An 11,986-nucleotide genomic window follows, 5' to 3' on the forward strand; every position below is an offset into this window, starting at 1 on the left:
CCCACCTTTAGTGCATGAATTTTAACAAAACCCTAAATAACTCTTAACTTGCGTTTCTTTTGGAGTTCAGTATATATAATTCATGAAGGATTTTTTTTCTCACATATTTCTCTGTTATATAAAATTTTCAAGCATTGCTAAAGAATCACAATGCATCTTAAAATGTCTTATTGGTTGCTTGACATGTTAATTATGGTAAATATGTCATTTGTACTATAGTTAAACTTATCTTTTATTTCTTCCTGTTTGTTACCCCTCAATGGGCGAGGGCCGGATGAAAAAAAGCATGTATACATTGCTTATTCTGTCACCCTCGGAAAAAAAATTTCAATTCAATTCAATTCTTTTTTTTCTTTTTTTTTTTTAAAGTTAAAAAAAATTCAATTCAATTCAATTCTCTCTCTCTCTCTCTCTCTCTCTCTCTCTCTCTCTCTCTCTCTCTCTCTCTCTCTCTCTCTCTCTCTCTCTCTCTCTCTCTCTCTCTCTCTCTCTCTCTCTCTCTCTCTCTCTCTCTTACACACACACAGGTTAGGCAACCTTTCTCCACACCAAAGCAGAAGAGGAAAGTTCTGTCAGGAAGTTCCTTCACACATAATGATAATTTACATCCGCCATGAACATTGACAGATATAAGTAGCCTATCAGTATTAAACAAGCACACATCAAAACAACCATTCTAGTATATCCTATCTACTTTGTAGACGATGCTAGGAGTCTTGTACCGATTTGTAGGTAACAGCTACAGGGCTAACACAGTCAAACAGCCTCGCTTCTTCATTAAATCGCGATCCCCCGGCGCTTTCCGCTACTGACGCAACACTGTTTGCTCTCCGAGTATGACGACATTGGCACTGACGTAGCTCACGAGCGGGCATTTTGACGCAGAAGAGCCATACCCAGAAGGCGATGAGGAAAGCCACAAGAACCAGTGGAACTCCGCCGAAAATCCCCGTCCAAAACATAACACGGGGATGACAGTGTGTGTTGAACGAAGACTTGGACATGGGTGTCACGGGGTTGTTCTGGATTCGAATGACTACGTCATCATCTGTGTCGTCATCAAAATCCAAGCTGAAGCGACAGACGTAGTGGTTTTTGCACGAGTCTTTGAAACTGCTGACGTCATACGCCGTTCGCTCCAAGGTTCCGTTCAAGCGCAGACCACCGTCGGAGTGGCGTTCCCGACGGGAATGGCACGATTTTTCCGTCAGAATGACGTAATAGTTTCCTTCCTCCGTCACGGTGTAGTCCAGTTTGGGGAGTGAAGAATGCGAAGAGTTGCAGGTAGCGGATCTCGGAATCTCTACGCGTTTGACCTCGTCGTCTTGGTCATCGTGATGACCCCCGTTATGGGAGTGGAGGTCGCCCCTGTGAAGAATCATCTCCCCTGGGATGTCCGACGGATCTTCGGGACGGTGACAACCTGTGACCTTGACCGAGGAGTTTTCCAGAAGATAGAATCCAAGGGTGTTCATGAAAAGCATACCTGGATCGTAGCTGATCTGAAAGGCGTCCTTTCTGTGATAGCTCTCGTTTGTCTGAGCTCTGTGCGGGAGCAAATACACTTCAGCTCTGTCCCACAGCTCCACTTCGTATCCTGAGCAGAACTTTTCAGACAGGTCGTCAGAGAAGCGGGACACTGCCACTTCGTCTCCGACGTGAACCTGGAACTGGTTTCGGCTGAACCGGTTTTCATGCAGGTTGTAAGCGGTGAAACCAAAAATGGCGATCACGACGAGAACGGAAGTGATGGTGGCCGCGACGCATGCGCCGTTGCGTCGACCGGAAGTTCTGTTGTTAAGCCATGTTCGTGCTCTTCGGCTTACTTTGAAGATGGACATCTTTGGTTTGTTTCTGTTTGCTGCAAAACGAAAGGATAGATACGGATATTGCTTTATCGTTACTATAGCCTACTGTCACAGTAAGAAAGGCAAATTCTGATTTAACAGAAGAAACTGTTGGAACCCGCATTCCAAATACATGTACTATACTCCTGTTCAACTTATATAATCATTGCGATACAATCGACATGCGCACAGCTGAAAAATCAAAATTTTAGTGTCAATTTGTCATTGTTCAAAATGAAATATTTACACAAAAAGTTTTCAAGAACGTCCAAGATAATACTAGCTTATCAAAGAAAGTCATTGATGAGTTGACTTGTGATGATGGAGATAGTCTGCATTTTACGACTGTAAAGACAATAAGCATTATGCTATATCATTCCACTCAAAAAATGAGTTTGGTGCACAACTACTGATTCACATATTCGGCTAAAACATTATTCGAAGTGCGCACATAAAAATATTGACAGACTTATCTTCTTCCTTATCTCTCATTTTGGAGATTTCGTGTTCATCTAAATGTGACTCGACTACATGTAATGTTAGTGTATTGCTTAGTTGTTGTGGTTTATTTGTTTGTTAGTTTTTTAAGCCTTACATGATTTCAGGAAAACCTTTCTGTGTGTGTCAGTCAGTGCTTGGCGTGAATCTAATGTTCAGACATACACAACAATAACAATAACTGTAGCAATAGCAATAACAAACACTGCATTGTCCTTTAAAAAGAATACATTAAAATGGGAAAATGTTCTTCGACACATCGAACATGCCTGTCAAAGATGTTTCAACGTGCATTTTACTGAACAATTAATACATTCAATGAGAATCTTTAAAAAAAAATTTAAACACGTCGTGTCACTATTCTGTATCAGTTTAGGGATATCCTTCTGACAATCTCAATAGTTTCTTCCACGGCCTTCGTTCATTAAAAGAAAAACAACACGCAATTCATTTTTCGATATGAAAGCACAAAAACCAACATAATAAGAGCTTTTCACAATGACAATGTTGATATGCTGCGTCGTCTTGTACTTACCATCTAGGATGCACTGGGTCTTTCCTCCCACGAGTCACACACATGCAACTCTATCGCCGCGAGCAAACGCATTGAGAGGTTGGGAAGCTTATCCTTTAGCAAAGGATTCTCTTTCACCTCTGTCATCGTTTGACGCGGCAATAAGGTATGATTAAATGCGCATAACCCATGAAGCTCTGATTGGCACAGCTTAAGAGGATGAGCAATAGCATAGTTTTAGTATCACGAGTCGTTCGTATAAGTCGTATAAATGTACAGCAACAGGTCTACATTGCGGCAATTAAAGTACGCACGCCTGCGACGTTATCGTTCGTGTAGATATGTGTGCTAAGGCGTGATTTCTAGGATCAGTTTACCTGTCAGTCCATCGTCAGTGATAAGTGCATACGTTGTGAGCTATTTTCATGATTACCTGAATTGACAAGACGATGAAATGAAGATGATTGCGAATTGTGTAAATACACGCACTTAGTTGAAGTAAATGTTTGTTCATTTCCAATATTATCCGTGTGTGTGTGAGTGTGTGTGTGTGTGTGTGTGTGTGTGTGTATATGTGTGTGTGTGTTTGTGTGTGTGTGTGTTTGTGTGTGTGTGTGAGTATGTGTGAGTGTGTGTGTGTGTGTGTCCAGTATTATCCGTACGTGTGTGTGTGTGTGTATGTGTGTGTGCGTGTGTGTGTGTGTGTGTCTGTGTCTGTGTGTGTCTGTGTGTGTGTGTGCGTGCGCACTTTGCCTTGTGCTTGCATGTACACACGTAGGGGTATAAGGCACAAGCAGGTCAGCACATAAATTGACCTGGGAGATCGGAAAAATCTCCACCCTTAACCCACCAGGCACGGCCGAGATTCGAACACTCAAGCTCCCGCATGGGAGGCCAATGTCTCATCCACTAGACCATTGCGCCCATCTGACAAGGTTTTTATTTGCACCCCCCTTTAAACGGGGGGGGGGGGAGGGTATAGGTTTCCCTCTGTTTGTTTGTTTGTTTGTTTATGTGTTTGTCCCGCTGTCTCTGGTGTAAACGGGTCGATTGAGCTGAACTTGGTGTGTAGTTTGGAAGTGGGATATACACACGGTCGTGGCAAAAGTAATCCCTACCTCAAGCGAAAAAGGAGATCTGATCTTTACACAGAACGACTCGTTTTGTTTATTGTCACGTTATTTGTTCACCATTTATTTCAGAGACCGATAACTTTATTCATTATTCACTGTCGCCTGTTGCAAACAGATATTAAATATGACATGTCTTTAAAAATCGCATTCTTCACTCTTTTCCATTACCTGTAAACAAGCCGAAAAATTAAAATCGTGTTCCCAATCTGAATAAGAATAAGAATGTTAAAAATAAACATTAAGCCCGAGTCCCTTAATTGACTCAAGGCGCTTTACAAATACATACTAAAACATAGAGAGAGAAAAAGCATGCAAATTACTGAGTAAAAAAACCACTGAGCTACATTACACAAACCATAACACACACACACATACACACACACACACACACACAGACACACATACACTGACACACATACACTGACACACACACACACACACACACACACAGACACACGAGAGAGAGAGAGAGAGAGCGAGAGAGACACAGAGAGAGTGAGAGAGAGAGACAGACAGAGAAAGACGGAGAGAGAGAGAGAGACAAAGAGAGAGAGAGAGAGAGAGAGAGAGAGAGAGAGAGAGAGAGAGAAATAACCTTTTAAAAGAGTCGCCAAACACTGATCACTTGTTTTTCAGACAGAACATTTTATTTGTTCGATCATGTAACAAAATCTGCCTTCCAATGATGTTTCGGTGAAAACCAAAGTACCATGAACAAGACAAATTAAGCAAAAAACATGTCATGTAGCCTAACTACATGGAACAAGAACTACCATCAAATCACAGCTTCCATTTCCGCTGAGTTTGCTCAGGGGTGGGTGGGGTGAGGGTGCTGAGTGGGGTGGGTAGGGTGTGGGTGCTCAGTGGGGTGGGTAGGGTGTGGGTGTGCGGTGGCGGCCTGGACTCGCAGTTGGCTGAAACAGAACAAACATTGTACAGGTATATATTTTCAAGTATGTATCTTAGATTCAGTCACATTTAAAGTCCCCTGTAACAGAACAAACAATGTACAGGATTAGACTTTCAGTCACGTTCAAAGTCACCTTTTTCCAAGCAAGTGTACATGATTATTCAACAGTCTGGTCTGTACATTTAAAAGTAACTGTAGAATCACGCCCGCAAGTACTACGTGCGGTTTTCTTTCTGAAGGCACAGTTCCCGTTAAAACAGTTCTACTCACTTTCTCAAAATCTCATATGGGATACAACCAACTTGGACACATGACAAATATCAAGATCCTGGCTGCTTGCGATGCACTCTTTTTTTGACAGATTAAATCAGTTCATTTAAACACAAAATCCTGCTTTATACAGGAAACAGACTGCCTACTGAGTTTAGGAAAGTGTTCAAGTGGGCGGGTGGCCTTTTTCCGTGTAAACTACTGGCCATATGTGGTGAGCTGAATCACTTACATGGGAAGGTGTTTTTAAAGACGTTACGTCGAAAAATACTCTGAGTGGGTGTGTGTGTGTGTGTGTGTGTGTGTGTGTGTGTGTGTGTGTTTCTGTGTGCGTGTTTGTGTGTTTGTTTGTGTGTGTTTGTTTGTGTGTGTTTGTGTGTGTGTGTGTGTGTGTGTGTGTGTATGTGCGCGTGCGTGCGTGCGTGAGACTGAGTGTGTTGGTGTGCGTGCGTGCGTGCGTGCGTGTATGTGTGCGTGCGTCTGTGCGTGTATGTCAGTGCGTGCATGCGTGCGTGCGTGCGTGCGTGGGTGTGTGTGTGTGTGTGTGTGTGTGTGTGTTTGTGTTTCTCTGTGCGCGTGTGTTTCAATGCATTCATCAGTGATCTAATCTAAGGGAGACAACTCACTGTTTGCACTCCTCTGCGCAGAGATGATCGGTCACTCGCTCATCGTGTCCGGCTGCCAGATCAAACATGGCATCGCATTTGGCTTCACAGTCCGTCTCGCTGATACCAGCGTTGCTTTTGATCAGAGTTTCTACTTCAGTCATCACAACATGATCTGTGGAAAACAAACGCCAAAAAGGGTGAAATTCAAGTATCGCTTAATACAGTTTATCAGAGATGTACAAAAGCACGAGGGTATACGCTGTTAACAACAGAAAACAAGTCGCGCGATGCGATATAAAAACATTTAGTCAATCTGTCGGCCCGAAACACACTAAACAAAACATTTCTTTCTTTCTTTATTTGGTGTTTAACGTCGTTTTCAACCACGAAGGGTTATATAGGCGACGGGGAAAGGGGGAAGATGGGATAGAGCCACTTGTCAATTGTTTCTTGTTCACAAAAGCACTAATCAAAAACTTGCTCATGGGGCTTGCAACGTAGTACAATATATTACCTTACTGGGAGAATGCAAGTTTCCAGTACAAAGGACTTAAAGTTTCTTACATACTGCTTGACTAAAATATTTTCAAAAATTGACTATATTATAATAATAATAATAAGAAGAAGAACATTTATATAGCGCTAAATCAAAAACTTTCGTTAAAAAGGCTTGCTCTAAGCGCTTGACATCTAAACTAAAACGTCATTCACACTCTTTACAATGATGTACAAGAAACACTTAACAAGGGTAAAAGGAGAAACAGAATCCGTTAGTCGCCTCTTACGACTTGCTGGGGAGCATCGGGTAAATTCTTGGCCCCCTAACCCGCGGGGGGGGGGGGGGGGGACAAAACATAGCCAACACCGAGACAACAATGTCATGTACTAAGGCTTCCAGGGGCGGATCAGTTGCTTTGTAAGGGGGGGGGCACTTTGAATCGAAAGTGAATGTGATGGGCGCGAAGCGCCCGAATTTGCTAGGGGGGTCCGGGGGCATGCCCCCCCGGAAAAATTTTTTGCCCAAAGAAGCAAAATGGTGCCATCTGGTGCCATTTGAACTTAGAAATGGTCATAGAATCAGCATAGAAAAATCTTTTTTTTTTCTTCTTTTTTTTTCTTCTTTTTTTTTCGGGGGGGGGGGGCACGTGCCCCCTGTGCCCCCCCCCTCGTCCGCCCCTGGCTTCGCTGGCCTGAACCCGAAAACTGAGACGGGTCCCGCTCGATTCCGCCAAGCATCCAAACGTATGTCTAATTTATCCAATTTTCTTAAAATTGTTAAAAAAAAAAAAAAAATTCAGAGTAAACATAGCATGTCTATATGTATTATTGGATTCAGGAAATGATAAAGAATAAGATGAAATAATGTTTGCAAATCATCTCTTAATAAAACTTTATTTGACCACTATTAAGCAGACAGTTTTGTGGAGATTCATTATCTAGTAAACATAATGCCGTTCATGGGAAACAGTTCATTATTTGAGTGAATAATCAAGTGTTTAATATTGAAATAAAATCTTTATTTTGTAACACAAAATTTTTTTTAAAAATATAAAAAAAGAGAAAAAAGAGAGAATTTTCTTGTGTGATCTAAAAATATTGCATTATTTAACTGAACACAATAATGCAAACAAACAAAACCCCACATCATTTCTTAACAAACGGATTGCCATACCCATAAGTGACATAAGTTTCCGAAATGAATTTATTTTTTAAGTCGGGATTATCGTTTCAACACGCCACCATGCTTCTCTCCGTCTGAAAGCTATGGTAACAGCTTCCATGGTATGGTGATAATAAACTAGTATATTGCCACATAACGAAAGGAGGGAGGTAAGCCTTTTTTTTTTTTTATCTGAGACGTATTCTTTCTGTGAACGACTATGAGCCGTCCCTCGAAGTTAGGCCTACAGTACGCATAGCACACTTCACAGTCACACTTATGCTTCACATATCAAAACTTACGCAGGGGATCGCCATGATCAAAGTCAGGGCGGTGGACCTGGGCAAAAGCCACGGCAACCAGAGCGAGAAGGATGACGCACTTCATGATGACGATTGTCTGTAACAATGACGTCATGAAATGAAATATGGTCCCTATTTGAATAATTGTGCAACTTAAAATGTACACTCTCTCTCTCTCTCTCTCTCTCTCTCTCTCTCTCTCTCTCTCTCTCTCTCTCTCTCTCTCTCTCTCTCTCTCTCTTACACACACACGCTTACATACACAATACACACACACACACACACACACACACACACACACACACACACACACACACACACACACACACACACACACGCACGTGCACAATGTACTCTGCAGACTTGTCTTGCGAATTGTATTTTCTGTATCACCGGAATTAAAAAAAGATGTAGCTACTGAAGGATACATCTGTCTTCTGTTTTAACTTACATTATAAGTAAAAGTTTAGATGGTAAACACAAATCTCTCTTCAAGTGAGCAAAATTAAACATCGTAAAATGAAAATGTTGCAGCTTACCTTCTGTAGTAAGTAACTTTCACTCAGGAACAATGCCACTGGTTTGTTGAATAAATTCTCTTAGCATTGCTGCCAGTATATAAAGAAGTCAGTTCCATGGGTGTGGTCTGTATACGTCATGTTTAGGCCGGGTCAGTAGATTCCAGCCAAAGAACGTATATTTGTGTTATCTGTTCTATTGGTTTTGTACTCTCTATTTGCGCAAGACCTTTGGATTGGATAAGATTTACAGTCCAGTGAGGTTACCCTCATGGAAATTCGGGCTGCTTTCTCCCCGGGGAAAGCGAGCTGCCATACATACGGCGCTACCCATATATTTTTTTTCCTGCATGCGTGTATTCATGTTTCCTGAGACTTAATGCCGTGTGAGATGGAATTTTTTTTACTTTATTCCAAGTCCCACGGGTATTTGATGGACATTTTTATCTATGCCTATACAATTTTGCCAGGAAAGACCCTTTTGTCAATCGTGGGATCTTTAACGTGCACACCCCAATGTAGTGTACACGAAGGGACCTCATAACTGTACAGGACTATATTAGACAGACGGGCAGGTTCCGTAAATGAGCCTCTATATTTCACTCATTACATTTATTAGACACTGTCATGCGACATGCTGCCTGACAAATTTTTCCCCATAACCTCTCTCATGTTCTTTTGTTGTTTTCCGACTTATTAATTATGTCTCGATTTATGCGCAATGTAGTGACTTTTCCTCTGATCACAATACGCATTAACTTTGTGCGAGTGTCTTATGTGCACTTATTACAATTGAAAAATCTCCTCAAATATTGGCGCTCCAAGTCTTCTTCTTCTTCTTCTTTTTCCCTAAAGCTAGCTACTGGCTAGGTGCCCTTTCCCCACCTCCTGTATCACCAACCCCTTCCCATTTTCTGCTTGTTTGTGTATCTGTTTTGTCTTTTTTTTTCTTTCTTTTTTTCCTGAAATGAGCTAATGTATTTATTCCGCCATCATGCTAACCTTTGTTTTGTAATTACTATGATTGCCTAAAATAAGCATTATATGCTTGAGTATGTAATCATCCATGCATTGTTCTTGTCATGATTAAAATTGAATAAAGTTTTGTTTAAACAAAGGGACCTCGGTTTTTCGTCTCATCCGAAAGACTAGCACTTGAACCCACCACCTAGGTTAGGAAAGGGGGAAGAAAATTGCGGCCTGACCCAGGCCTGAACACGCAACCTCTCGCTCCCGAGCGCAAGTGCGTTACCACTCGGCCACCCAGTCCCTTATTTCAGCGTTTTCATTTCTGTATAATTATAAGCGATATATTAATTGACCTTTTTTTGTACTCTAGGGCGCCGTATTTTAGCGGACTGCCTGTCTGCCTGCCTGTCCGCTTGGGTGTCTGCTTATTTGTTTATTATTTGTTTGTTTGTTTGTTTGTTTGTTTGTTTGTTTGTTTGTTTGTTTGTGTGTTTGTTTGTTTATTTCTTTCTTTCTTTCTTTCTTTCTTTCTTTCTTTGTCTGTATGTTGGTTTTTTTGTATGTCTCAACCCGCCTGCCTGTATGTCTGTCTCTCTGTCTGTCTGTCTGTCTGTCTGTCTGCTTCTTTGCTGTCGGTCTGCCATTCTGTCTGATTGTCCGTCTATCCGAATATGTTTGTTTGTGTTCGCATGTATGCATGTTTATGTTATATTTTGCATACACATATCCTACGGTAACACAAATATGTTTACCAATATGCAATGAATTTGACCTTTATAAAGGTCACAGGTGAGTTCCGAAACTTTGGAAGCATTTCGGTATTTTGAACAATCACAAACAGAAAAGGATTAAAAATCCACACTAAGGGTGTTGTAAATCCTGTTTAAAATGAGGCAAAAAGAAGATATACATTGTTTGAATTAAATGAAGCAAGAAAAGTACAGTACAAAGAAGTTGTCAATGTTTTATAGAGTGTTTTTATACGAACTTTGTGTAGCACTATTGCTGGGTTTTTTTCATTTAAAGAAGTAAAATAAAACGCCTCTAAATTATTCGAAGTTCCTTAAAATTTGATATGTTTTAGCCCACTCATTTCTAAAGCTATGGTAAAAATGTCAACATCAAGTCCCGGCCAAACAATGAAACTACAGGCAGTTATACACCCTTACCCCTTAAATTTCGCGCTCGTCATTTTGTATTCCCCACATTCATAGATATCAACACATTTCAGAGATGAAAGCAGACAGAACTTTCATAGTTCGTATACTGATAGCCAACGGTAACACAAATATTTGTATCACCACTCAATTACCTTGACCTTCACACAAGGTCACAGGCGAGTACTGAAAATGTGTAACCATTTCAGTATTTTGGAGAAGATAAAAAAAATCTATACAAAGAGGATTGTAAATTCTGTTTAAAACCCGGAAAATTGAAGATATGCATTGTATAAATGGAATGCAGCGAGAACACGCAACTCATTCGCGCCCAATGTTGCAAGGGAATTTTTCGTCATTTTCAAATTGTTGTAAACTATGAACCTGATAAGGTACATCAAAAAGGAAGACAGATTCGTGGAGGATATTTTACTGGCTGTACGATTAGTGTATATTATTTAATCGTTTTCTTTTTTTACATTTTCATCAACAGTGTTATACAGGGTGGGAGTCAGGCGAACGTGTCACTTCGACACGCTACAAAATTCGTAAAAATGCATATTTTGCAACCAAGTAAAGACAGTTGTGAAGGAAATTCATTTCTCAACATGATCATTTAATTTGTGTTATTCGCCAAAGCGTAACATGATTAGAAAAATGAACATAAATCACTTAGACGGTGTTAAAAATGTGAACATGAAGTCCCTGGCCAAAATAAAATAAACTACTGGCAGTTTCTTCCCTTAACCTCCTAAATTTCGTCATTTAGCATTCCCCTCACTCATGGATATCAACACATTTCAGAGATGAAAGCAGGCAGAGCTTTCATTATCTGCAAGCGCATAGCCTACGGTAACATAAGTATTTTTACCAACATTTTAATGACATTGGCCTACATACAAGGTTATAATAAAAGAACAAAGAGTGAAAACACAAGACCTCACCACTAAATTTCGCGCATGTCATTCTACATCCTTCTTGACATAAGTGTGTGCGAGTTTTAGAGATTACAGCGAGCACACACATACACAATAACACTCACACACACAAATTCACACACGCACTCACACACACAAACTCACACACGCACTCACACACGCACATCGCCTATGCACGCTTGTAAGCAGACAGACACTCACAGACACATACACAAACGCTCACTCCCACACACACGCACGCACGCCCCCCCCCCCAACACACACACACACACACACACACATACGAGCGCGCATGCACGAATGCACACACACACACACACACACACAAACACACACACACACACGCACGCACGCACACACAAATACACAGCGCCAACACCAACACCACCCTCGCCACCACACTACCCTCGACTCGATTACCTGTCTGTGTCAAAATATTTTGTCAATACTTATATTTAACAAGTCGCGTGAAGCGATATTACTACATTTGTATAGTCAACCCTTCCAACTCAGAATGAAATTGACCGCACCGCATTTTTTCACTAACACTGTATATATACTCAATAGCTGTGTCAGTTTCATACCCCGCAGACGTGCTGTCGCGTTTAAGAACAGAAAATGACAAGCCAGTATAGCACAGTACTAAATAAGTCTACAGTCTC

At 41.1% G+C, this 11,986-nt stretch overlaps 2 protein-coding genes across 2 annotated transcripts; both read right to left on the minus strand.

The window, feature by feature from the left end:
• Nucleotides 1-478: 478 nt before the first annotated feature.
• On the minus strand, nucleotides 479-3,301 carry LOC138979227 (uncharacterized). The gene is made up of 2 exons (XM_070352002.1): nucleotides 2,881-3,301; nucleotides 479-1,861 (listed from the first exon to the last, which is right to left on the minus strand). The coding sequence occupies exon 2, from the start codon at nucleotides 1,839-1,841 to the stop codon at nucleotides 708-710; it is 1,134 nt and encodes a 377-aa protein (XP_070208103.1). The 5' UTR covers nucleotides 1,842-1,861; nucleotides 2,881-3,301; the 3' UTR covers nucleotides 479-707.
• Nucleotides 3,302-4,617: 1,316 nt separating this feature from the next.
• Nucleotides 4,618-8,437, minus strand: LOC138978498 (uncharacterized). The gene is made up of 4 exons (XM_070351235.1): nucleotides 8,282-8,437; nucleotides 7,743-7,839; nucleotides 5,799-5,952; nucleotides 4,618-4,906 (listed from the first exon to the last, which is right to left on the minus strand). The coding sequence occupies exons 2-4, from the start codon at nucleotides 7,825-7,827 to the stop codon at nucleotides 4,801-4,803; spliced, it is 345 nt and encodes a 114-aa protein (XP_070207336.1). The 5' UTR covers nucleotides 7,828-7,839; nucleotides 8,282-8,437; the 3' UTR covers nucleotides 4,618-4,800.
• Nucleotides 8,438-11,986: the final 3,549 nt, after the last annotated feature.

The sequence above is a fragment of the Littorina saxatilis genome, linkage group LG10, assembly GCF_037325665.1.
Source record: "Littorina saxatilis isolate snail1 linkage group LG10, US_GU_Lsax_2.0, whole genome shotgun sequence".
Taxonomy (NCBI): domain Eukaryota; kingdom Metazoa; phylum Mollusca; class Gastropoda; order Littorinimorpha; family Littorinidae; genus Littorina; species Littorina saxatilis.